Consider the following 26,171-nt stretch of genomic DNA (forward strand, 5'->3'; position numbering starts at 1 on the left):
TTCAATCGACGTTTGAATCTGCTCTTGAGAATCTTCTCCTCCATCTCATGACCATTTTCACTTTTCTTGTCGACAATTTTGGTGCCTCACCAAATTTCTTTTCCCTCCATTCTCGTGGCCAGTTTTCTTTTTTCTTATTCTCAATGTGCCGAAAAGAGCAAAGGTATGGAGTTGCCACACACTTGGAATTCTTCCAAACACGACGCAAGGTTTATTCAGGATATGCTGCTGTGCAATACTAGGAAGGGGAAGGAGAACTAAACCGCATACAACTCTCTGTTGACATCACTATAGATCCCGTGACATTACACCATCAGGAATGTATTACTTAAATACATAATTATAGAACATAGAACATACAGTGCAGAAGGAGGCCATTTGGCTCATCGAGTCTGCACCGACCTATTTAAGCCCTCACTTCCACCCTATCCATGTAACCCAATAACCCCTCCTAACCTTTTTTGGTCACTAATGGCAACTTATCATGGCCAATACACCTAACCTGCACGTCTTTGGACTGTGGGAGGAAACCGGAACACCTGGAGGAAACCCACGCAGACACGGGGAGAACGTGCAGACTCCGCACCGACAGTGACCTAGTGGGGAATCGAACCTTGGACACTGGCGCTGTGAAGCCACAGTGCTATCCACTTGTGCTACCGTGCTGCTATATATATATATATATATATAGTTATATATATAATATATATATATATATAGTTGAAGAACAGTGCAATGAAAGGATGTGGGAACATGGGATTAGGGTAATTGCTTATTTGGAAGACAAAAACTGGAATAAACTGGTTTGACTGATCCATCATTACTGCCTTGCAATTTTGAAGTAAATTAATTTTGGCATGGTGACGTGCTGTTTAAGAATCATAACTTATTCCTGGATATGGGTCATTGATGTGAACTTATGATGGGCTGAGAAGTGGCAGATGAAGTTCAACCTTGATAAATGTGAAATGATTCATTTTGGAAGGTCGAATTTGAATGCTGAATACAGGGTTAAAGGCAGGATTCTTGGAAGTGTGGAGGAACAGAGGGATCTTGGGGTCCATGTACATCGATCCCTCAAAGTTGCCACCCAGGTTGATAGGGTTGTTAAGAAGGCGTATGGTATGTTGGCTTTCATTATCAAGGGGATTGAGTTTAAGAGCCGTGAGGTTTTGCTGCAGCTTTATAAAACTCTAGTTAGACCACACTTGGAATATTGTGTCCAGTTCTGGTTGCCTCATTATCGAAAGGATGTGGATGCTTTGGAGAGGGTACAGAGGTGGTTTACCAGGATGCTGCCTGGACTGGAGGGCATGTCTTATGAAGAAAGGTTGAGGGAGCTGGGGCTTTTCTCACTGGAGCGAAGAAGGAAGAGAGGTGACTTGATAGAGGTGTACAAGGTGATGAGAGGCATGGATAGAGTGGATAGCCAGAGGCTTTTCCCCAGGGTGGAAATGGCTGTCATGAGGGGACATAATTTTAAGGTGATTGGAGGAAGGTATAGGGGAGATGTTAGAGGTCAGTTCTTTACACAGAGAGTGGTGGGTGTGTGGAATGCACTGCCAGCAGAGGTGGTGGAGTCAGAGTCATTAGGGACATTTAAGCGACTCTTAGACAGGCACATGGACAGCAGTAAATTGAAGGGGTGTAGGTTAGGTTGATCTTAGATTAGGATAAATAGTCGGCACAACATCGTGGGCTGAAGGGCCTGTACTTTGCTGTACTGTTCAATGATGCAAACCCTTTGATCCTTGTTGGTTATGGTGAGTGACTTGGAAGGGAATGTGCAGGTAGGGGTATTTCCCTGCACTTGTTGCATTGGTCTTCCAGCTGGTAGAGATCATGTATTTGGAAAGTACTGTCAAATGAACTTTGAGTTCCTGCAGCATACTTGTAGATGGCACATACTGCTGTTACTTGTGTGCCAGTGGTGGAGATAGTGAATGTTTAAGATGGCAGTGGCAGATAGGGTGCTAGTCTAGAGGGCTGCTCTGTCTTCGATGACGTTGATATCCTTGATTATTGTTGGACCTGTACCATGAAAATGAAGAGTATTCTCTCACACTCCTGACTTGTGCCTCTAAAGGGCGGCTAGCACATAAATAGCTTAGAATTACTTGCTGCTTATCAGCCAAAGCCTGAATATTGTCCAGGTATTTTTACATGCAGGCAAAGACTGCTTTATTATCTGAGTGGAACTGAACATTGTGCAATCAGCAGTGAACATCCCCACCTCTGCTGTCATGCTGGAGGGAAGATCATTGATGACACATTTGAAAATGTTTGGGCCTAGGCACTCCCCTGAGCAACCCCACAGCAGTGTTGTTGGGCTGAGATGATTGACCTCCAACCACAATCACAACCATTTTCATTTGTGTCAGGTATGACTCCAACAAGATATTGTTCTACATTGTCAGGTAAATGCCAATGTTATTTAAAGCACAGAAGATGGCCATTCGGCCCATCGTTCCTGAACCGGCTCCCAGCCCTATCTCCGTAGCTCTCTAAATTAATCACTTTCAAATATATATCCAACTCTCTTTTGAAACCTCCTGTGAAATCCACCTCCGCCACTCTCCCAGGCAATGCATTCCAAACCCCCAAAACTCATTGAGTAAAGAAGTTTCTCATCTCACTCCTAGCTCTCTTGCTGGCCATCTTGAAATTGTGACCCCCTAATCACTGACATAGCCCTGGAAGCAGAAAATCCTTCTTTACCCTTTCAAAATTGTTCAGAATTTTGAACACCTCAATAAGGTCACCTCTTAATCTTCTCTGCTCCAAGGAGAACGAGCCCAATTTCTCCATCCTTTCCTTGTATCTAAAATTCCTCATTCCTGGTATCATTCTAGTAAATCTCCTCTGCACTCTTGCCAGGGATTTAACATCCTTCCTGAAATAAGGTGCCCAGAACTGAACACAATACTCCAAATGTAGTCTGACCAATGATTTGTAGAGTTGTAGCATCGCTTCCTTGCTTTTATACTTTGCCTCCATTGATAAATCCAAGGATCCTATAAGCCACCTTAACAACTGTTTCAAAGAATTCTGCATTTGAATTCCAAGGTTCCACTGTACTCCCCTCAAAGTCGTACTCTTGAGCCTATATTGTCTCCCATGTTTCTTCTACAAAAATATATTACCTCACATTTCGCTGCATTGAAGTTCATTTGACAGTAGCCTGCCCATTTGGCCAACTTGTTCATGTTCCTCTGAAGTTGCTTAGCATCATCCTTACAATTCACTATTCTCCCTAGCTTCGTATCTTCTGAAAATTTTGAGATTTTGCCCTCAAAACCCAGTTCCAAATAATTTATATAAATCAACAAAAGCAAGGATCTCAACACTGAGCCCAGGGGACACCACTTTCAACTTGTCTCCAATGTGAGAAATACCCACCCATACCTACCCTCTATTTCCTATCTCTTAGCCAACTTCTAAACCATGCTGCCAAGGACCCATCAATCCCAAATATTTTAAATTTGCGAACCAACTTGCTATGTTGCACCATATCAAATGCTTTTTGAAAGTCCAAATATACAACAGCAAAAACGAAAATCAGTTGTGATAACAATGTTGTGGGTATAGAGGTATGTAAGCCCCCGGGTAGTGAGCCCCTGGCACTGCCACTTGGCATCAAGGCAGTGCTCTAGTGACAACCTGCCAGTGCCAGGGTGGGTCTTCTGGGGAGCTCCATTGGAGGTGTTCCCCTTACGTGTGACTGGTTTAGCACAGGGCTAAATCGCTGGCTTTTAAAGCACACCAAGGCAGGTCAGCAGCACGGGTCAATTCCCGTACCAGCCTCCTCGAACAGGCGCCGGAATGTGGCGACTAGGGGCTTTTCACAGTAACCATTGAAGCCTACTTGTGACAATAAGCGATTTTCATTTCATTCTTTCATTTATCAAAAGGGCCTGATGCCTATAAGGGAGGGGGGCTGACCCAATGCCTCTGCGGGTTGGCAATGCCTGTGGAGGTGGGGGTCCGATGCCTGTGGGGGTGGGGGGCATGTCTATGAGGGGGGGGGGTGCCCAATGCTTGTGGGCGGGGGGCTAGGTGCTCTGATGACCTATGGTTGGATTGGGGCAATGCCTGTGATGGAGTGGGGTGATGCCTGTGTGAGGAGTCCTCCCAGTCCATGGGGGAGTTTATTTTTTGTGCATCCTCGCCAGCTCTAACAGACCCTGCGCCGCCAGTGTGAGGAGGCAAGCCACGCCCCCAGATTGCTGTGCATTGGGTGCCAGAGAATCTGGAGAGAAAACCCAGCCATTCAACTGGAGAGCTACACACTGGTTTTCAGGCTGAAGATGACACTGACAAATTTTGGGACAATTCAACCCATTGACTTGATTAATCTAACACTCATTGAGAATCGATTGGGGGAAATGCATCAGGAAATGGGATAAAAGTTAATAATCCTGTTTTGCAACAATGCAGGGTTTCTCATCTGCATAGTTATAATTAGGATTATTTTCTCATTCACACCTCTTTTAGACTCATTCTTTATTTGTCCCATTACCACTCCTTTTGGCTTTGAACCATAAAACCTTATGTCACCCAATCCCTCTTGCCCTCCACCCTCTCACAGCCCTTCATTTTTGTTATTCCCACCAACACTGCCCCCTCCCCTTTCATTTGCTCATAACTGATTATATATCTAATTGTTTTTCCATTCTGATGAAACGTATTCAATCTGAAATATTGACAGTTTCCCTCTTCTCAAAATAATAGTTTGCAGAATTGTCGCTGACTATTTTCCATGTAGAAAGTCCCACTCTAAACAGTTCATCTTCATATCCTAAGAGGTATCATCAGACACCATCCATTTTCAACAATTAAGCTCCTTATTTCATGTGCAATTCATTTAAAACAGCCAGGATTTGAGGGGAAAAGAAGCAAAACCATATAAGGGAACTTTAGAACAACAACTCCAACTTTACACCAATAATACAAAAAAGGGTGTTAATAAAATCTTTGTTCCTGAGGTACTCGAGCGGGACTCAACATAATTTCTTATGGTCAACAAAATTGAGCTCATTGGGGCACGTGCATTGAACATCTCTGGAAGTATGCAGGCCTGGCAGATCATGACAAGGTGGCATGGTGGCACAGTGGTTAGCACTGCTACCCCACCAGGGACCCAGGTTCAATTCTGACCCTGGGCTCCCCCCGGGCTCCCACTGTCCAAAGATTTGCAGGTGAGGTGGGGTTATGAGGATAGGATGGGGAAGTGGGCCTAGGCAGAGTGCTCTTTTAAAGGGTTGGTGCAGACTTGATGGACTAATGGCCTCCTTCTGCACTGTGGGTATTTTATGGTTCTCTGGTTCTGTGATGTGCAATGCCAGCAGTGCCATTTTGGAGCTCTAATACTCCAGCAAATACTAGAACATAGAACATAGAACAGTACAGCACAGAACAGGCCCTTCGGCCCTCGATGTTGTGCCGAGCAATGATCACCCTACTTAAACCCACGTAACCGGTATACCCGTAACCCAACAATCCCCCCATTAACCTTACACTATGGGCAATTTAGCATGGCCAATCCACCTAACCCGCACATCTTTGGACTGTGGGAGGAAACCGGAGCACCCGGAGGAAACCCACGCACACACGGGGAGGACGTGCAGACTCCCTCAATTCTTTCTCTTTCTCAATCTTGGACAATTGGACAGACATTCAGCAGCAGGAAGAACCACTCTGTTTAAAGGAGTCATCAACTATTTACATGCTAGTTGCTGATTGATTTTTGCTGGCTGTTGATGTGACTACAAGCGTTTGATGTTTTCTTTGGTTCTAAACTTTCAGACTGCTTAACCGAGATCCTGGCTGGGTAGAAATTTCCTCCAATAAAATATTATTAAGACTGAAGCCAATATTTATGGTCTCACTTCTAAACGATATTTCCAGGCTATCAGCCCTCTCTCCAGCAACTGTTTGAGATTAAGCTAGTCTGTTCCCAACCTTTGCACCCAAGATAAGCTTCCAATCACATATTTGTAACCTGTACCTGCCATTTGTTATAAACAGACTTTTTCAGTCTTATTTTAAACCTGTTTCCTTTGTCATTCAGGGAGTTGTATCTTGAAGAGACCAGATTATATTTTGCCAAATGTTTCTGTGGGCAGGATTCTCTGGCTACATTGCACTTGGCACCGATTGTACTGTTCTTGGTGAATAACGAGAGAGCTTCTCAATGGAACCAGATCAGCATATTCAAATGAGTCTTAAAACTTCATTTCAATATGTGCAGCCCGTTCGTGGCTGGAGTCCTTTGGTTCCTGGGAGTCACTGGTCACACCAGCTCACCGTGAGGCTACCGCAGATCAGTACTGGTCTACATCAATGAAGACCAAATATGATGACCATATTCCAGAGTGTGACACAGACATTTAGTGATGGATGGAGGTTACCTCTCTGGGGTCAAGGGTGGGGTGTGTTGCCCATGTTGCGGGGGATTGCAATGTCCAGGGGTGGGGGTGTGTGGATGTGTGGGAGACTTCAACTTGACTTTGAGATCTAGGCACCATTTAAAAAGAGTGCCCCAAACTCCAAGGAGCTGGTCTTGCCGATGTCTTTAGTTCCCCACTCCACAGAAATTCTAAGGGGACAACTCTCCAGAAAGATTTAAGTGTGGAAGCAAGCGGAAGCTGTCGGCTGTGAACTTCCCAGTGCTCGGCCCAACAATGCTGGCAACGCTATTCAACGTTAATTGCAGTTGTATAGCCAGTCCCACTCGATTCACAGCCATGGCGCTGAGGAGACCAACATTCAGGGATGCTGATCTGGGGAGGCTCCTCAATGCAGTGGAGGCCAGGACAGATGCCCTGTTTCTTGAGGGTCCTGAAGGGTGAGCCACTGGGTAGCTAATGCCACCTGGTACAAAGTGGCAGCGGCCGTGAGCTCGGGGAGTGTGACCAGAAGGACTGGCATTCAGTGTTACAAGAACGTTAAGAACCTTTACCAGGCAGCACGGGTGAGTTGACACCATTGTCCCACCCCTGCCCTGAAACCTTTCCACCCCCATGCGAGCATCCACCTTCCCAATCCTTCATGTGGCCCTAAACTCTCCTTTCAACCTCCTCCCTTCAACCTCCCCAAGCTTTCTTTCACACCCTCTCTCCCATTAGGGGCTGTTTAGCACAGGGCTAAATCGCTGGCTTTGAAAGCAGACCAAGCAGGCCAGCAGCACGGTTCGATTCCCGTAACAGCCTCCCCGAACAGGTGCCGGAATGTGGCGACTAGGGGCTTTTCACAGTAACTTCATTGAAGCCTACTCATGACAATAAGCGATTTTCATTTCATTTCATTACTGTGAACCACGTGTGTGGCTAACAATGCTCTCTGTGTATCCGCAGCAGAATCTCTCCCACAATCATTGGGAAAGGACCCAGACTGGCAGAGGGGTGCTGGACATACGAATACTTTTTTTAAAAATAGTTTTTATTGGAATTTTTTGAAAAATATATATCAACAGAACAATAATGACAATAACAATAATAAACACCCCCGGCACCCGTAACAACGCATATAACAAACCCCCCCACCCCCCCCCCCAAACCCAATACACAACAAGACATACAAATCCTTACCACCTTCGAGGAACAGGCCCTCGAGGTGACTGGCGTGGCCGAGGACAGAGCGGTCCCCAATGTAGAGGTAGGAAGACGCTGCAGAGGTGAGGATCCACCAGACCCCACCCTGCGGATCTGTCACGAGTTGTTATTGCTATAAGGACTGACTGACCCATCCTTCCTACTGACCACATGTTCATTCTCCCGCAGGTCCTCCAGCCGACAGCACCGGCCCATCATGGGTAGCCCATACCCTGCCTCCCAGGAGAACACCTCAGAGGAGAGTTCCGAGGATGCCACGATCGACACATCACAGCTTTCATCCCCTCCCTCCACCAACGCAGATACACACACCTTGGTGGGAAACGTTAGTAGACAGCTTCTGGGCACCATCTGGTGAGCACCACACTGCTGCTGATGTAAATCAAGTGGAGGCAGGAATCCCCAGATGAGACAGCACCCGGAGGTCTGCTGGATCCCAAGTCCCAGCTGGGTCCCCGTCTGATGCAAAGCCTGTGGAACAGGGTTACCCGGACCTGACGGAGACCATAGGGAGCGGCCGTAATATTAAGAGGGAGATGTCAGCAACACTCCAGCAGGTCTATAGCTGATTGGAGGGGTCCCGGAGGCTATGGGCTTGCGCAATGTCACCGGCACTGCGTGGCACTGTGGCTAACACTGCTAGGGTGGCGCCAGTAGGAAAGAGCCTGCTGCACGATGCCAGCACCATTAGTGGAGGTGTCCAAGGCATCGCGTAGTTGGTGACGGCCATGGCCGAGGGATTCGGCAAAAATGCCTGACTAGCCGGGGCGATGTCACCCAGTACCAGGCTGAATTTGAGATAAGGTGCTGCGGGATATGTCCTGCTCTCAGATAGGAATGGCCGAGGAGCTGTGGAGCCTGTCCCAGTCGCAGGAGGGCATTGCCGAGGTTCTGCAGACATGGCCCAACCACTGAGGAGCATTGCCAAGAGCGTCAACACCTTTATGCAGACCTCAGGGAAAAGCCAGTGCTAGCAGAGCCAGATGATTCAGGGGTAACCAGGGCTCAACCCAGCTGCCCCTCTAACCCAAGGCCCTCTGAGGACCAGGTGGGAGGACAGGGCACTTGGTGCCAACCCAGACCCATCCCATTTTCAAAAGCAGTACTAATCGGCACAGACGTGACCACTTACTGGGGAGGCCGGTGAATCACGGGAGGCCACTGGATTTAGGGTAGTTCTCGTTAATTGTATGGAAATAGGGCTTTAGTGGTGATAATTGGTTTCTTGCCATGCTACGGCAAGGTCCCAATTTCGCCTCCAGGAATGGGCTGGTTAAATCTCAAACTGTTTGGCACCTAGCACGGTTCTCGTGTTTGGCTTCGTCCACTATTCATCAGTCTCACTTCGCTTGAGCGAGAGCGCAACAAGGCCTGTGAATCGCGCCCTAAGTGTGGGATTTCTCAGTGAGAATCTCCCTGAACTCCAAAAAATGACAAGTGTGGGTGGATTGCGATCAGGATCGCGCCCATACACCGGCAGAAACTGTTGCACGTTTTACTTGAGTGTATTACGCGTTTATTGGAGTGTATTAACACGCCTCCGTTTAAAGGCCGTGTGCTTAACACTACTACAGCTCTGTGTATGTATTTTCAGCTCGGAGTCGCCGGGTGCCGTATTTAGACACCTCACAAGTATATCAAGGTCAGGTTCAAAGTAATAAAACTGTACACCGATTAGTAAGTTCAAACGATTGATATTTATTATACAAATATAATAAATACGCATGCATACGCTAAAGACTAATACTTATTTCTACTATTTAAACGACTAAATACTTATCTAAGTAGGAACCAGCAAGGTCAGGGGACAAGGCCTTTGTTCCTTTCTGGGCTGCACCTTCTGTTCACTAATAGTTGGATAATGTATAGCAATGCTGGGTTCACGTAGCGAGCGTCGTTTGGCACTTACTGAACGATGGCTGGTGCTCAACGGAATGGAAGACAGGATCAACGGCTGGAGTCGGAGTCAGAACAGCAAGCCGGAGCAACAACAGACAGCGAGGCCGGAGCAAAACAGCAACGGAGCCGGAGCACAACAGACAGAACCATGTGCGGGGTCTACCCCCAATGTCCGTGCCTTTTTGGGGCGGGCCTCTACCTGCCATGTATCGATTGGGTCATTTCCCAATCGATATCTTACAAATCCCCCAATCTGAGGGTCTCTTCTCGATGGGTGGGGCAGTCTCTAGGGTCTTTTGTGATGGATACTTCTGGTGCCGTTTCGTCTGGGCGTCCACTCAAAGTATCCATTCAAACTCAAATGTTGCTATTGTGTGGGCCCAGATCTGGATCGCCTCATTACTATGCAAAGCGTTTTGCTATTTACACCTTTGGTTGAGATCTTGCACCTGGCCATAAACTAGTTTCGATACGTGCAGAATGCTAATTAGCCTTTGCAAACTGCTTGTCCTGGCTAAGACTGTTTTCTCCCTACAGCCTTAGCAGTTCTCCATTTTGTTAGCCCAGTGTCCATCTTAGGTGGCTACATTCCCTCCTTGTGATCCTCACAATAAAATTGTGAAGGATCACCTATGCACGTTGCTTCGAGTGCTTCTGGGTGCCTTCTTTGTGTTCCCTGACCTCGGCAAGTTCCTGGGCGTCTATTCTGTCCTTGACTATGGGAAGAAAATTTTTTTACCTGACATCTCTACTTGGCGCTATGTCAAAGGGGACATGCATTACCAAAACCGGGAACCTCTACCTATCGCAACTATCCTTATCTTACCTTAAACATTTTATTACAGTCTAAACCTTATTCATTCATACCACATTACATAACATTTCCTGACTCGGCAGTCGAGTTCAGAACAATATAATACATGGGTATCTTTTATTCACATAGTGCTTTATTCATCAAGGGGCAAGGGGGATTGATGAAACCGAAAAATAGGGGATCGAACTCCATAGACGGTTGAGGGGCAGGAACGGGAGGCTCTCCTTTTCCACTTCCTCAACCTGAGGGCCTGTACGATTATGCAGAGGATTGCGTTCACTAGCAGTGATTCAATCAAGTATGACATGAGTACCATGTCATAAATTTTGTGCACCAGGTCTGAACTTCACTGATCAGAGCTGAGCACGGGGAAGTTGGTGTGAGGGAAACATTGACGGCGGGGGTTGTGGGGGAAACGTGACTCGCTTCCACACATACAAATATAACATTTAACAGTAATAGGTAGGCTTCCATCATGGTCTTCTCTTCATTCTCTTTCTCTTCCTCCTGTATGGCCGATCCTTGCTGTGAACCCTCTTTCGTCCTTCGAAAGCTATGGGATCAAGCACAGTATCTGTCAATACACAGTTTAATATCCGTACTTGTTAGTGTATCTGTCCTCTAATTCCAATTTACCCATTAAAATGACTGGCCAAGTCACACCCTGTGACTCCCCTCTTTTTTTTCCAAAAGCGAATTTTAGGAACAGAATACACCTAACAACTTTCCTCCTGCGAGCCGTCTCGCAGGCTTTGCTAATTTACCATCCGAATGTTCCTGGATGTAAATAGCATGTGGGATGGCGGCCTACGGGCTACCTAACGAAAAATGAAAACAAATTTGAAACAAAAGGTCGAATGGGTTGCGTATGGGCCGCTATGGGTACAATTTGAATGGGATCCCCGGGTAAGGCGTGCTGTGCCGTACCCGAGCTTGGCTGACCAAAGTGGGTTCTCAGACAGGGCGGGTCCTCAGTGCCGTTTGTCCACTGCCTGAGTAACCTGGATTAAACTTGCAAGAATGTGTTTACCGTGGGTTTGCAGCCTCTATTCACCGAATAGAGGGGCACCTAAAAAACAAGGGAGGAGCCAAGATTCTCCAACATCTGAAAACAGTGAACTGAAGTTCTCAGAGATTTCAGCAGAGAAACTTAGTGTGCGTGTAAGGGCACAATCAAACCATTGGGTTGGGAACCGAAGTTCTCAAAGGTATCGGCGGACAAGCTAAAGTGCGTGCGAGGTGGTCACAAGCTTTTCGGCTGAAAAGAAGGTGTCCAACCTCCAACTGAACCAATAACATTAAAACAAACAAACATAAACTCACAAACAAAACATACGTGCAGGTTCCATCAGAAAGGATATCGCTTCCCTCAAGCGGTTCCTATTTTACATCATCTGGACACCTCACTTTTTCTCTGCCTCTGTGAACAGGGTCACAAAGGGGTTGCTGTATCGGGATTCAGACACTGTGTCGTCCTGCTCTCACGGATCCCACACCCTTGTGTGGATCAGGCATGCAATTTTGTAATTGTGTGACCGGGGGTCACTTTCGTCATTGCGGACAAGTCTATACGAATTGCCCCTGTGCCAGAGTGTTGGGTCTGAACTTGAATGGGCATTGTCGGGGTAGTCGGGGTCGGGTGGTGGGTCTGGATATTTGATGTAGGTGACTTCCATGGGGTCACTGGAGTCGGGGTCATAGTCGCTGCAGTGTGGGCTGTAGTGTTGTGTGCTGTGGCTGTCCTCAGAGTCAGTGTCTGTATCGCTGTCTCTGCTGCGGCAGCTTGTGGGCGTTTCGGGGCGTGGTCTGTCATGGTCAGTGGGCGGAGTCGTGGGCGAGTCCGATGAAGAACTGGTCTGTGAGGGGGATGGTGGAAACGTGTCTCTAGTGGGCGAGGTGTTCTGCTGCGTCTAGCAGGACATGGTGTGCATGGTTGGACTGTGTTCCATATGCCTTTAGCTGGTTAATATGGAACCACGCGGTCTTTCCATTGGGGTATTTAATCCTGTAAACTGAGGGGCTAATTTTGTCCGAAATTGAATACGGGCCGGAATATTTTAGTGCCAAAAAACTGCTGGGGTTATATACAGATAGCATTACCTGTTGCCCAACCTTGAATTCTGTGGGGTGTACGGTCTTATTAAAGCATGCTGTGCTTTGTCTACGCCGTTTTCCTAGTTGAACTGCGGCTGCGATCTGTGCAGACCTCACAGTCTCAACTAGGTCTTTAACTGCCTTTTCATGTGTGAGGGCCGTCACTTCGGGGCTAGTCATGTCCAGTCCTAAAAGGAATTCTGTACCTTTCATAGGGCGTCCGGTCATGAGTGTGTGTGGTGTGAATCCTGTGGAAGTTGAAACTGTATTTCTGATAAACATGAGTGCAAATGGGAGCACTGAATCCCATGTTGAGTTGTTCTCTTGAACCATTTTTCTAAGTGTGGATTTTAGGGTCCGATTCATGCGCTCTACAATCCCGCTGGACTGTGGGTGATACGCAATATGAAAATTTTGTTTGATGCCGAATATGGTCAGGACGTTGTTCATGACACGTCCTGTGAAGTGAGATCCCTGGTCCGAATCAATACTTCTGGTAAACCCCATCTCGTGAAGATGTGGTGGGTCAGGATTTTTGCAGCTGTCTTAGCTGTATTCGTTCTTGAGGGGAATGCCTCTACCCATTTGGTAAAGGTATCGATTACCACCAGAACGTATTTATAGCCATTCCTACAAGGGGGCAATGGTCCTATAAAGTCAATCTGGAGGTTTGTCCAGGGGCCATTAACTGGTCGAGTATGCCGAAGCTGTGCCTTTTTAGAATACCTCTCCGGGTTATTCTGGGCGCAAATAAGGCAATTCTCAATGTAATGGGTTACATCGGTCCTTAGGTTAGGCCACCAACAGAGCTGCCTGAGGTGCCTCGTGGTCGTGTCGATTCCTTGATGTCCATGCCCGTCATGGAACAAGGCAATCATTTGGTTTCTGTCCTGCTGTGGGACCACATAAAGCTGGTCCTTGATGATCACACCCTCATGTGTGGTCAGTGCGTGTCTAAACCTGTCGTACTGAGGCACAAAGTTGCCTTTAAAAATCTCCCTGAGATCCTCATCCTGCTTCTGTGCTTCAGCTAAATCCTTGATATCGGTCTGTGAGACTTGAACTGCGCTCACAGGGGCGCTAGCTGGTGCGCTAGCTGGGGGTGTCCACAAGTGTCCTCGCCTGGAACCTGCTTTAGCCAGTGCGTCGGCTTTTACATTCCCAGGGGGGGATGACCTATGGTGGCTTCTAACTTTTATAATGCCAAAAGTCCTATCCTTTGCTTTGTCTAGGATGTGGCGGAGTAAAGGGGCTGATGGAAGGGGTTTCCCGTCTGCGGAGACAAAACCTCGTGTCCTCCACAGGGGTAGAAAATCTGTTAGACTGTTGCAGACATATAGACTGTCCGAATATATGTCCGCCGGGCTGGGGAAAGAATCGGGGTGGTCAACTATATAAGCTATGGCCGCGAGCTCTGCTGCCTGCGCGCCTAAGTGACCTGGCAATTTTAAAGCTATTTCTTCGAGTGCGCGACCCTGCGCGTCCTCGACATAGATGCCGCATCCAGTGATACGCTCACCATCTAAAACCGTGGATGAACCGTCTACGTATATCCGTAGTGGGCCACACGTGTCTGTGTGTTGGGGGCTTTGTCTTGGGTTCCCTATCTTCCTGGGGGGTGTCTTCGCTATGAAGGGTCCTGTGTTGTGTAGGGGTGCTACAATTTCACAATCATGGGGCTGTCCTGGGTATTGGAGGTTGTCGGCTAAAAATGTGTGTGTCCGGGTCCGTTTAACCGTAATGTCGCGTCCTTGTAAGAGTAGTGTCCACCTAGCTGCCCTAATCTGGCTAACTGAACCGTCCTTCAGTCGACCGTCTAGGAGTAACTGTGTGGGGGTGTGCTCGGTCAAAATAGTGATGGGGTTGAGTCCGGTAATGTACGAGAAGTACTGAACTGCCCAGAAAACTGCTAGGAGGTGCCTCTCGCAGGCTGAAAATCCCTGTTCTACTGGGTCTAAAAGTCGGGAGGCATAAGCCACTGGTCTTAGCTGCTCGTGCCGTTCCTGAAGTAACACGGCCGAGAGGGTCAGATCTGTGCTCACTACCTCTATTGCATAGGGGGAAAGGTGGTCTGGGACTTGTAGCGCGGGTGCTGCGCTAAGGGCTCTCTTTAACTCCTCCACAGCCTCTGTATGCTACGGAAGCCATTCCCAGGGGGCTCCTTTCTTAAGGAGGTCTGAGAGTGGGGCTGCCTTTATCGCGAATCCGTCGATGTGGTTCCGACAATAACCAACCAGTCCTAAGAACGACCGGAGGGCTGAAACATTCTGGGGAAGGGGCAATTTGACAATCGAATCAATTCTTTTGAATTCGATCTCGCGTTTGCCGTGTGTGATGACTGTACCCAAATACATCACTTTGTTTTCCAAAATCTGGGCCTTTCTGGGGTTAACTTTACATCCAATTGAGGTTAAAAGTTCCAGGAGCTCGGCCAGAAGCGTAATGTGCTCTGCCTTTGTGTCTGTCTGCAGTAGTAGGTCGTCCACATACTGTACCAGACATTCGGGGCGGGAAAATTTCTCTAAACCATTCGCCAGCTGTCGGTGGAAAATGGAGGGGGAATTGTGGAATCCTTGTGGAAGGCATGTCCACGTGTACTGTTGTGCTTTGAAAGTGAAGGCAAATTTGTACTGGCACGCCTTTGCCAATGGGATTGACCAGAAGCCGTTGCTAACGTCCAATACCGTGAAAAATTTGGAGTTGAGTCCCTGTTTGAGCATGGTCTCGGGACTTGTTGCTACCATGGAGGCTACTGTGAGAGTAGCGGGTGCTCGGTCTGATCTCGCCATTCGCCAGACACACTGGTTAACTGGGTCGAACGACAGGCTATGGGCATTCATAAAATCTATCCCTAGTATGTGTTCTGCTGTCCGGGGAAGATTTACTAGAACGACGGGGTGTTTGGTGGAAATGTTCCCTAGCTGGATTGCTACGGGTGCTGTAATGTGTCCCTGCTGCGAGTGTCCTGTGAAACCGCTAAGTGTGATGGTGGAGGTGGTCGGCCACGTGTCTGCCTGTGCCGTGGTGGTGGAATTAATCGTGGTGCGGGACCCTCCTGTGTCCCAAAGTAACTCTATGGGCTTCCCTCTAACCTTAGCTGTGACTACCGGTCTTCCGGATTGATCCCAAAGAGTGTCACAGACCCAAGTGGGGGAGCCCGAACACCGTCAGTCCGTCCCGTCCACATTGGTCTGTCCTGACTGTATCCCTATACTATGGATTGGTTTGGCTTTATTCCTATTCAGAGTGCCTGTCTGCTGGCCTCTCTGTGCTCTTTGGGGTGCATTACATTCCTTAGCCCAATGTCCTAACTGGCCACAGTTGTAGCATTCCTGCGACTTCTGTGGAGGGCTGTTCCTTCCTTCATTCACCCATGCGGGGTTTTGGTGCGCTCTCACTGCCTGAATGTCCGCTGCAGCCTGAGCTTCTTTCCTGGGATTTCACTTTGCCTCTGCCCTGAACTGATTGCTCCCAAGCACGGGACAATCTTTTCAGGACCCATTTCTCATTATGGGCCTCTTCTGAGGGGTCATAACTATTGCAAGCACTCTGTCCTGCATCTGTGGCATGGGAAATTATGGTGCGCGTCCATTTAACCATGTTTTCACGGTTCAAATGGGCTCTATTTAAATCGCCGAAAACTGCGTTAAAATGGATCCACAACCTTCCTGTAAATGCTGTGGGGTGCTCGGTTTTCTTTTGTCGGCACTTGTTAAGTCCTTCAACTGGGTCACCTCGGTTATACCCTATGGCATCTAAAATGGAGGTGTGCATTTCCTCTAGGGTGCCTGCGCCAACGTTCTGTGGGTCGGGGAGGGCTGCTACAACGGATTGGTCTAAACTCTGAACCGTGAGCTTAACCTGCTCTCTCTCGTCCAGGCCGTACATGGTTGCCTGTTGCTTTACTTTTGCGAAAAATTGGTGGGGGTCTGGGGTGGGGAGAAACGGAGTGATCTTCTCACACGCGTCCCTGAGTTGGGTTACAGTTAAGGGGGTGGTGTAGGTGATATCGGGTGCGCCTTCTGTGGTCGCCTTTCTTTGGGTGGTGACTGGATTCATTGGTGCGGTAACTATCTGGTCTCTGGGGGGTTGGGATGCTTGTCTTTTCTGCTGCGCTGCTGGCGCACATGTTCCCTGAACATAACGCTGCACTGTCTCGCTTAATTCCTTCCAGTCTGGGGCATTCTCCTCATCTAACTGCGTTCCAAAGGTGCTTTGGAACCCATTTTGCACTGAAAGCAGCGATTGCGGCTCCGCAATCTGCTTCCTGCATTTTGCATGGTCTACTGTACTCTGTCTTTGTTCTGTGGTGGCAGCATGGAGTGCTCTTAAAGCTGCCTTTAGGTCAGAGCATTGCCTCTGCAAAGCCTCTACCTGCTTCTCTGATTCTTCTCTTATCAGGACGGCACGTTGCACGTCCTGATAAGCCTTTTCGTACTGGGTCTGGGAACTGCTGAGATGGGCTAGACAAGACTGATGTGCACTCTTGGCATCATCCACCTCTCTACCTTTCTCTGCCAGCTTCCCTCTAAGATCCATATTTTCTTTCTCGATGTCCCTGACATCCACTTTGCTCATCCTATTTCGTTCTTCTAATTCTGCCCGGAGCGTCTGAACGACCTCCTCTGTGCCTCGCAATTGTGCCAAACAGGACACGATTGCCATCGGCTTGCGTGCTTTACTAAGGGTTTTCTTATGAATTTGAGAGAGGTTCTCCCACCAAGTATGTCCTTTACTTCCGGGACCTGTCTCCTCATTCATACAGAACTCTTTCCAAAGGGGCCATCCCTTTCCTTGCAGATACTTGTGGAGTTCCAGCTCCCACACGGGACATTGACCTACTCGGCTACTGCTGGTCGCTGCGACCACAAACCGTTCTGGGTTCATGAGGCGTTCCATTTCCTGCATGGCCATTTTCTCTGACTCACTTAAATTTGGAACAGGAGGTGTTGAGGTTATGTCTCACGAAACGGGTAAGGCTTACGCTATGTTCCGTTCACAAAACTGTCGAAAGTTTGTCGCAACAAAAATGCTTTCAGGTTTTCCTTACAACCCTGTTAGTACGCATGCACAAAACACACTTCCGAATTACGTTTATTCGTTTGAACACCTGGAATACTTGTGATTTCTTTCCTTTTCCTTTACTCAGATTTCTAATTCAAATTTCAGGGTCCTTGACGGAGTGGGGGTGCCACTTGTAACCGCGTCCCGGCGGAGTCGCCACTAAATGTTGCACGTTTTACTTGAGTGTATTACGCGTTTATTGGAGTGTATTAACACACCTCCGTTTAAAGGCCGTGTGCTTAACACTACTACAGCTCTGTGTATGTATTTTCAGCTCGGAGTCGCCAGGTGCCGTATTTAGACACCTCACAAGTATATCAAGGTCAGGTTCAAAGTAATAAAACTGTACACCGATTAGTAAGTTCAAACGATTGATATTTATTATACAAATATAATAAATACGCATGCATACGCTAAAGACTAATACTTATTTCTACTATTTAAACGACTAAATACTTATCTAAGTAGGAACCAGCAAGGTCAGGGGACAAGGCCTTTGTTCCTTTCTGGGCTGCACCTTCTGTTCACTAATAGTTGGATAATGTATAGCAATGCTGGGTTCACGTAGCGAGCGTCGTTTGGCACTTACTGAACGATGGCTGGTGCTCAACGGCTGGTGATGGAAGACAGGATCAACGGCTGGAGTCGGAGTCAGAACAGCAAGCCGGAGCAACAACAGACAGCGAGGCCGGAGCAAAACAGCAACGGAGCCGGAGCACAACAGACAGAACCATGTGCGGGGTCTACCTTTATAGGTCCCCCAATGTCCGTGCCTTTTCGGGGCGGGCCTCTACCTGCCATGTATTGATTGGGTCATTTCCCAATCGATATCTTACAAATCCCCCAATCTGAGGGTCTCTTCTCGATGGGTGGGGCAGTCTCTAGGGTCTTTTGTGATGGATACTTCTGGTGCCGTTTCGTCTGGGCGTCCACTCAAAGTATCCATTCAAACTCAAATGTTGCTATTGTGTGGGCCCAGATCTGGATCGCCTCATTACTATGCAAAGCGTTTTGCTATTTACACCTTTGGTTGAGATCTTGCACCTGGCCATAAACTAGTTTCGATACGTGCAGAATGCTAATTAGCCTTTGCAAATTGCTTGTCCTGGCTAAGACTGTTTTCTCCCTACAGCCTTAGCAGTTCTCCATTTTGTTAGCCCAGTGTCCATCTTAGGTGGCTACAAAACCATGCCACGATTCCGGCATTTTGGGGGAGAATCACGCCCATCTTTATTCTCAAATATTATTTTCCTAAAATGAACTGTCAAATGATATACCTCATGAAACAAAACTTCATTTTATTCAAATCGAAAGATGTAAAGTGAAATACAGAAAGGTTCATTATAATCAATGTATAATCACGGAGAGGAAATACACAAATGCAAAAGTCAAAGCAACACCAACTTTATGAGCAACTTACAACAGATTGGCAAGAGCGGTATATTATTTAATCTTTATAGATGTGAGCATTAAAAATAAAATTGTACGGCCTTATCAAGTTGAAACATATTGGATCCCAAAGAGCTAAAATGACAAATTCCAACACAATTAGATCAATTGAATTTTATGACGTTATTTAGGTAAAATATTGCTCATAAGATTCAAAAACAAACATGTGAGTTCACATAACAATATTCTAATTTTTTAGGAAGTTGGAGTCTCATAATTAAATGAACAGAGCTTGTTAATCTACAAGAATGAAATTTACTAGTGTCTCCTGGCCCTTATAGTAATTTCCCATAAACCTAATTTATTAATCCTGTAAAGCCCTTTAAAATATTCCATGTGGAATACTGTAAGTCACTGTGGAATAGTCTTGTTCAGTTCAGCAGGAAACTAGCTGCAGATACCAATTTCAAATTTACTTTATAAACTTGCCTCAGTCAACAAAAACAATCCTGAAACTTGGATAGCTGCTGACAGTGACTGAAGAACTTTGCTGGGTGCCTTAAGGTGAAAATCTAATTTGCAGCAAATCTAAATGGCCTCAATTGTAGCAGCTAGTTCCAACAATAGTAAGTTAGTAGCTAATCCACATTTTCCCCATTGATGGAATGTATGACCCAAATATCAAAGAGCTGGCCATAGCTACTCAATAACTTTCACCACATAAATAAGCAGACTTGGCACTGATGGAATTATGTCAATTGTTGCGCCCTACATTAGGAATGGTTCAATAATAAAGAGGCATCAATGATCATCCCAGGCAGTGAAGCTAGAAGAATAATCAGATAAACTGCACGATATAAAGCTGACGCTGACAAAGGTGATTCATTACATCATTTACTGAAACTATAGTGGAACTTTCACTACCATACATGTATTAAAAAATTGTACTAAATTTTAGGACACACAAAAATAAACTCTTGATTGCAATTAAATGCATAAAATTGCTTTGATTGAAGCATTAAGCATACTAATTACAAAAGTTCACAAACACACACACATTATGCCATTCATACCGTAGCTGCATCCTCCTGTTTAGAACAAAGTACAATACTGCACAAGAACAGGCCCTTCAGCCCTCCAAGCCTGTCATACCACCCTTGACCAAAACCCTCAGCACTTCCTTGTGCCGTGTCCCTCTATACCCATCCTATCCATGTCGAGATGTCTTTTGAACGTCATCGATGTATTTGCTTCCATAACCTCCGCTGGCAACGTGTTCCAGGAACTCACCACCCTCTGTGTAAAAACCCTGCCTCACACGTCTCCTCTAAACATTGCCTCTCAGACCTTTAAACCTATGCCCCCTGGTGACTGGCCCTCCACCCTTGGAAAGAGTGCCTGCCCATCCACTCTATCCATGCCCCTCATGATCTTGTAATAATAATAATCTTTAAAAAAATCTTTATTGCCACAAGTGGGCTAACATTAACACTGCAATGAAGTTACTGTGAAAACTCCCTTGTCTCCACATTCTGGCGCCTGATCGGGTACACAGAGGGAGAATTCAGAATATCTACTTCACCTAACAGCACGTCTTTCAGGACTTGTGGGAGGAAACCGGAGCACACGGAGGAAACCCACGCAGACACAGGGAGAACGTGCAGACTTCACACACACAGTGACCCAAGCCAGGAATTGAACCTGGTACCTGGGGCTGTGGAGCAACAGTGCTACCCACTATGCTACTATGCCACCCATATACCTCAATCAGGTCTTCCCTCAACCTCTGTTGTTCTAATGAAAACAGTCCAAGTCTATTCAGGCTCTCCACAAAGCTAACACCATCCAGACCAGGCAACATCCTGGTAAACCTCCTCTGCACCCTCTCCAAAGCCTCAACATCCCTCAGTAGAATTGTACGCAATATTCCAGATGCAGCCTTACCTAGGTACTGTACAACTGTAGCATGACTTGCCAGTTTTTATACTCGATGCCCCGTCCAATGAAGGCAAGCATCCCAAATGCTTTCTTGACTTGTCCACTTGTGTTGTCACTTTCAAAGAGCTGTAACCTTCATACCCAGATCTCTCTGACTTTCTATATTCCTAAGAGCTTTGTCATTTACGATATATGTTAGACCTACCAAAATACATTTGTCTGGATTAAACTCCATTTCCATTTCTCTGCCCAGGTCTACAACCTATCTATGTCCTGCTATACCCTCTGACAATCCTCAACACTGTCTACCACCCCACCAACCTTAGTGCCATCCCCGAACTTACTAATCTGACCAGCTCCAAATCGTTTATGTACACTACAAACAACAGAGGCCCCAGCACAGATCCCTGTTGAACCCACTAGACACAACCTTCATTCAGAAAAACGCCCATCTACTGCTACCCTTGCCTTCTGTGACTGAGCCAGTTCTGTATCCATCTTACCACCTCACTTCTGATCATGTGCGACTTCACCTTCTGTACCAGTCTGGGGGACCTTGTCAAAGGCTTTACTGAAGTCCATATAAACAACATCCACTGCCCTTCCCTCTTCAATCATCTTTGTCACCTCCTCAAAAATCTCGATCAAGTTCGTGAGGCACAACCTCCCCTTCACAAAACCATGCTGTCTATTGCTAACGTGTGCATTAGTTAGAATAGTTTTCCCATGAGCATATTCTTGATCGCCTGGGATTTGGGTCCCAAACAAACAGTAGATCATGTTCATCTGTTTTCATTTAAAAATGTTAATCCAGAGGCTATGTTAACACCCTTTAAATAAACAAAAATGCTGCACAGAACAATTATAGTATGGCATTTCAATTGCATTTGAAATAATGTAAATGAACTTTCCACAAGTTTAAACATTCTAAATAACTTCATGTGCATGTTTTAAAACTCATTCCTCCGGGTACTTTTCATGATGAAAATTCCGCTGAAAAGTTATTTTTAAACTACTGGCCCCACGTATAGAGAAAACCTCATCAATATTTGGAACATGAAACCAGTCAAATAGATTGCAATATTTATCTTTGTTCACCTTCGATTTGAAGCAATTAATCAAAACATCAAGTAAACTAAATATTTTTTCAAACAGATAGCATCACATAATTTATCGTAAAGCAATCTTAAATTATCTTTCTCTTTCAGCTGCTGAATGATGTATTGTGCATTTCCATCATTTTGACCGCAGAAATATTTGTCTTGGGGAACATGCCAGAATAAAAAAAATTACAAACGGACTTCTGACTACCCGAGAAGGAGAACGAGAAATTGTGCTGTGGGCAATGGCTCAGCACTTAAATTTTGTTGTTCTGCACAAGTTAAGGAGTTCAGCTGAGCGTTCTGAGGTAAGATGGAAAATGCTCATGACTGTTTGAGGAGTTGTTCATTGCGGATTGCGGAGGGGGTGAGGGGAGGTGTGAAGGGGAGGGACGAAAAAGGGGAAAAATTTGTACAAACTATATAGTCATGTGTTGGGAAATTTATTTCCCAAATTGTTTATGTGTTGTAACTTTTCATATACATTTCGAATAAAATACATTTTTTTAAAAATTGTTGTTCTACTCTTGGATTTATATTTAGAAATCAGTGAATTACTGCCTCCTTAGAGAAACCACAAATGAATGCATTAACTGTTATATCTTTTAGCTCACAGCATCATTTCATGGTCTTGTTACCACAAACAAGCAGGAAATTAGTCCTGTTTGCATATGATGTTGGATGATTTATTAATACCCAAAATAAATCAGACGGGTATAAAATTCTGTAGTAAGCTGTTGAACATGTACTGGAATGTAAGTTGATAGTTGAAAGAGAGAATTAAGGCTAACTAAAACAGAATCCTTAATTATCTTGCTCCAGCTTTAAAACACTTTAATATCAGAACTAAATGTAAAGCTTCTTGTATTAAGCCAGAGTTGTGAAGCAACGTAGACTTGTTAGTTTAGCATTCAACTTTTATTTTTCATAGGTAGGATTACAGGGACAGGCCGGAATGTGAGCCTAGGTAGGATGCTCTTTCAGACAGTCAGTGCAGACTCGATAGGCCAAATAGCCTCCTTCTGCACTAAAGGGTTTCTATGGATTCCATATGCTTTTTGCTCCTTGCGGCATAGTTTTGTCCAGGTGGAAAATAATGGATGAAAAAGGTCAGATAATATGGTAGATATTGGACAGTTTATACTAATTAATCAATTGTACAGTGATACTGAACAAAGTTATTCATTCAACTCTAATAATTAATTTATAGTGAAATGGGTTTGACATTGGTGGAAAAGTCTATTCATCTGTTATGCATATATTGCTTGGCAATAGACTTGTTTGCTTTTAGGTAAGAAAAGAAGAAGCAGATCATTTCTATTCAATTAATTATTGAGGCTCTGGTACAAAATTAAATCTGTTATCACATGTTTGTAAATGTCAATTAAAAAAAAAATTACAGATTCAATACAAAATCTAACAACTGTATTGGTAGAATTTAAAAGTGAGCATCTGCAGTTTTTAATTTCATAGTCATAAAGTGTGTTTTCAGGTTATTTAGATATATGCCTAATCCACGTGACTTCAACAAAATGGTTTTCTGAGGTACAGCATTACTAAAGGCAAACTGAAGAGCTTTAAAAATGTCTTTAGAAGGAGGTGGTTAGAATTTTAAATTCTCTAAATCCATATGGAAGCAGAGTCCATCAGATCTTTGGGAATTAGATAGGTGTTTGACATCAGGAATGTTAGAAGGAATTGTAATGTGAACAGAATGGAAGGATTCGACAAGGTAGTTTATTTGGTGGAAAATTTGCATACGATTTGCATAGTCAGTCAAAATGGTTTGTTTCTACTCCAGTCAATTGTGGATGGCCTTCAACGTAATCAGGCGAGATAACATTGATTTCACAAACACAACTTTAAACTGAAGAAAATACCTGCTATTGTTGAACATTTAAAAAATAAAAGTAAATAATTCAAGGAAGAAATTAGGGGACAAAAACTAACCTTCATAGGTACAAAAGATAAATGCAAGATTCCACGGTGATAATATTTACTGTGTGTGACATAGTATAAAATGGATGCTGACGAGTTGGAAGCCCATTTTACATTTTTCCCTATTTTTATTTCCATTGAAACTAAATTTACCCCCGTGATTAATTTCAAACTTCCAAAAAATCATTGTTAACTTCAATTATGTATGTAAAATCATTAATCTCCATCTGGACAAAATATGTAATGTCAAAGAGTAAATTGTAATGGTCCCACCTAATATTCTTCCCTTAATTATCCTTCGGTCTTGAATCTTACTGGAGTACAGTTCCAAAACTTGCAGTTCTCCAGCGTGCTCCAAAATGGATGGTCATTTAGGTGCGACACAGCAGTTATTTGCCTATAAATATCACTATCCGATCTTATTTCCACCCAATGTGCATGTTTTCCTGTGGGAATCTATATGGTCAGAAATAGGAAACCTGAATGTTCCTACTCCTTCCTAGCCCAGCAAAATTGAAACCAATTGAGATGGTCCTAACTGTTGCTGAGTTTAAGTAACCCATCTAAGACTCGCAAATAAATTAGCTAAATTTCTGCTCGGAGGCTAAACACCAAGAGACAAGGCAGTATATTTTTCACTAAGCCATGGGAGAGCTATAAAGGTGTTTATTTATTATACATTTTTTTTGTTAGTTACTTAGAGCCAGCAGAAAATACATTTGAAAGAAAATGATCTGATTGGTATCAGTTATCAACAATGTGAATTATAACCTAATATACAATTCTGATTGCATTGTAAGGTTTGAATGGTCCAGTGTAATTTATACGAAGAGAAGTTCCAAAAGAATTTTGATGATCAAAGTCTTCATCATTAATTTATAATATTTGCATTTTTTGAATTTCTTCATTTGTCGTCTTTCTTAAATAGAACTGTTCCAGAAATTCATTTTGGCGGAGAGTCTGGATTATACCTAAATTTGTAGCCATATGGACGTAGATGGTAAGTCATGTATTCCAAATAGTACATGGTCTTAGGATCAATGTAGTGAAATGACACCGCAAGATCAGAACAACATCCAGGCCCCTGAAAAAAAACCAAAAAGCATCAAACAATAACTGAAACGTGTAAATCTGGCATCAAATTTTAAACACAGGTTCACTCAATAGGTTAATGAGCCAATCAGCAGCAAACGTGGAAGGTAAATAGTCTGCGACTGGAGGAGCAGCAAACGCCAGCAGCGGTGAATGTGTGGTAGAAAAATAGGATTTCAGGAGCGGGAAGAGACAGGGTGTGTGTCACAAACCTCTATCCTTACAAGACTTATGGATTTGGGGATCACATATTACCCAAATCCTTGGGAGAATATGTTTCCCAGGCTAAGGGGACGGGCGGCTTGAACACCTCCGGTATAACACTCACTTGGTTGGGTATCACCAAGTGCCGTGTACCTAACGCTCCTGCAACAAATCAGTTATTTCACTCAACTCTGTGTGGACTCCCCCTTCTTGCAAGTACAAAAGGGTGCGTGGATAGAGAGTCTGCAGCGAGAGTGGCTGAGAGGCTGTGGGGCCTGTGTTGGGGGCATGAAAAGAGAGTGAGAGTTGGAGAGTAATAATAATAATCTTTATTAATGACACAAGTAGGCTTACATTAACACTGCAATGAAGTTACTGTGAAAATGTCCTAGTCGCCACACATCACCGCCTGTTCAGGTACACTGAGGGAGAATTCAGAATGTCCAATTCATCTAGCAAGCACATCTTTGGGACTTGTGGGAGGACACTGGAGCACCCAGAGGAAACCCATACAGACACAGGGGGAACGTGCAGACTCCACACAGACAGTAACCCAAGCCGGGAAACAAACCTGGGAACCTGGCGCTGTGAAGCAACAGTGCTAAGTGTGTGTTAGAGAGAAAGAGCGAGAGAATGAGAATAAGCTATTGAATTGGATGATCAGCCATGTTCATAATGAATGGTGGAGCAGGCTCAATGGCCTCCTCCTGCTCCTATTTTCTATGTTTCGAGAGAGTGTATGTGAGAGTGTGAGAATGCGAGAGAGTGCGTGTGTCATAGGGGGAATGTGTGAGACAGAAAAAGAGAGCGAAAGGGTAGGCAGAATGTTTCCAGAATTTGGCAAGTGTCAGGTTCAGAAAGAAAACTGGCGTGTAACTTTCTAGGTGCACAGACTAATTTATTTTTCTCAGAATCTTGAGCATCTTAGGCTGAAATAAAAATGAATGGGTATGGTTTACACCATCACTCTGGTGGGGTGGAGTCTCATGGAGCCAGTTCCAAAGAAATTGAAGCGCCATTTTAAAC

The 26,171-nt window shown here is 45.2% G+C and overlaps 1 protein-coding gene across 2 annotated transcripts in view; it reads right to left on the reverse strand.

The window, feature by feature from the left end:
* Positions 1–24,478: 24,478 nt before the first annotated feature.
* Positions 24,479–26,171, reverse strand: part of LOC119966198 (glycoprotein-N-acetylgalactosamine 3-beta-galactosyltransferase 1-like) — a 72,407-nt gene continuing 70,714 nt past the window's right edge. For both annotated transcript variants that reach the window (XM_038797527.1, XM_038797526.1), the window contains exon 4: positions 24,479–24,933. In XM_038797527.1, coding sequence (XP_038653455.1) covers positions 24,793–24,933 — 141 coding nt within the window. In that variant the 3' untranslated portion in view covers positions 24,479–24,792. The remainder of the gene's footprint in view (positions 24,934–26,171) is intronic.

The sequence above is a fragment of the Scyliorhinus canicula genome, chromosome 5 (genome assembly GCF_902713615.1).
Source record: "Scyliorhinus canicula chromosome 5, sScyCan1.1, whole genome shotgun sequence".
Classification (NCBI taxonomy): domain Eukaryota; kingdom Metazoa; phylum Chordata; class Chondrichthyes; order Carcharhiniformes; family Scyliorhinidae; genus Scyliorhinus; species Scyliorhinus canicula.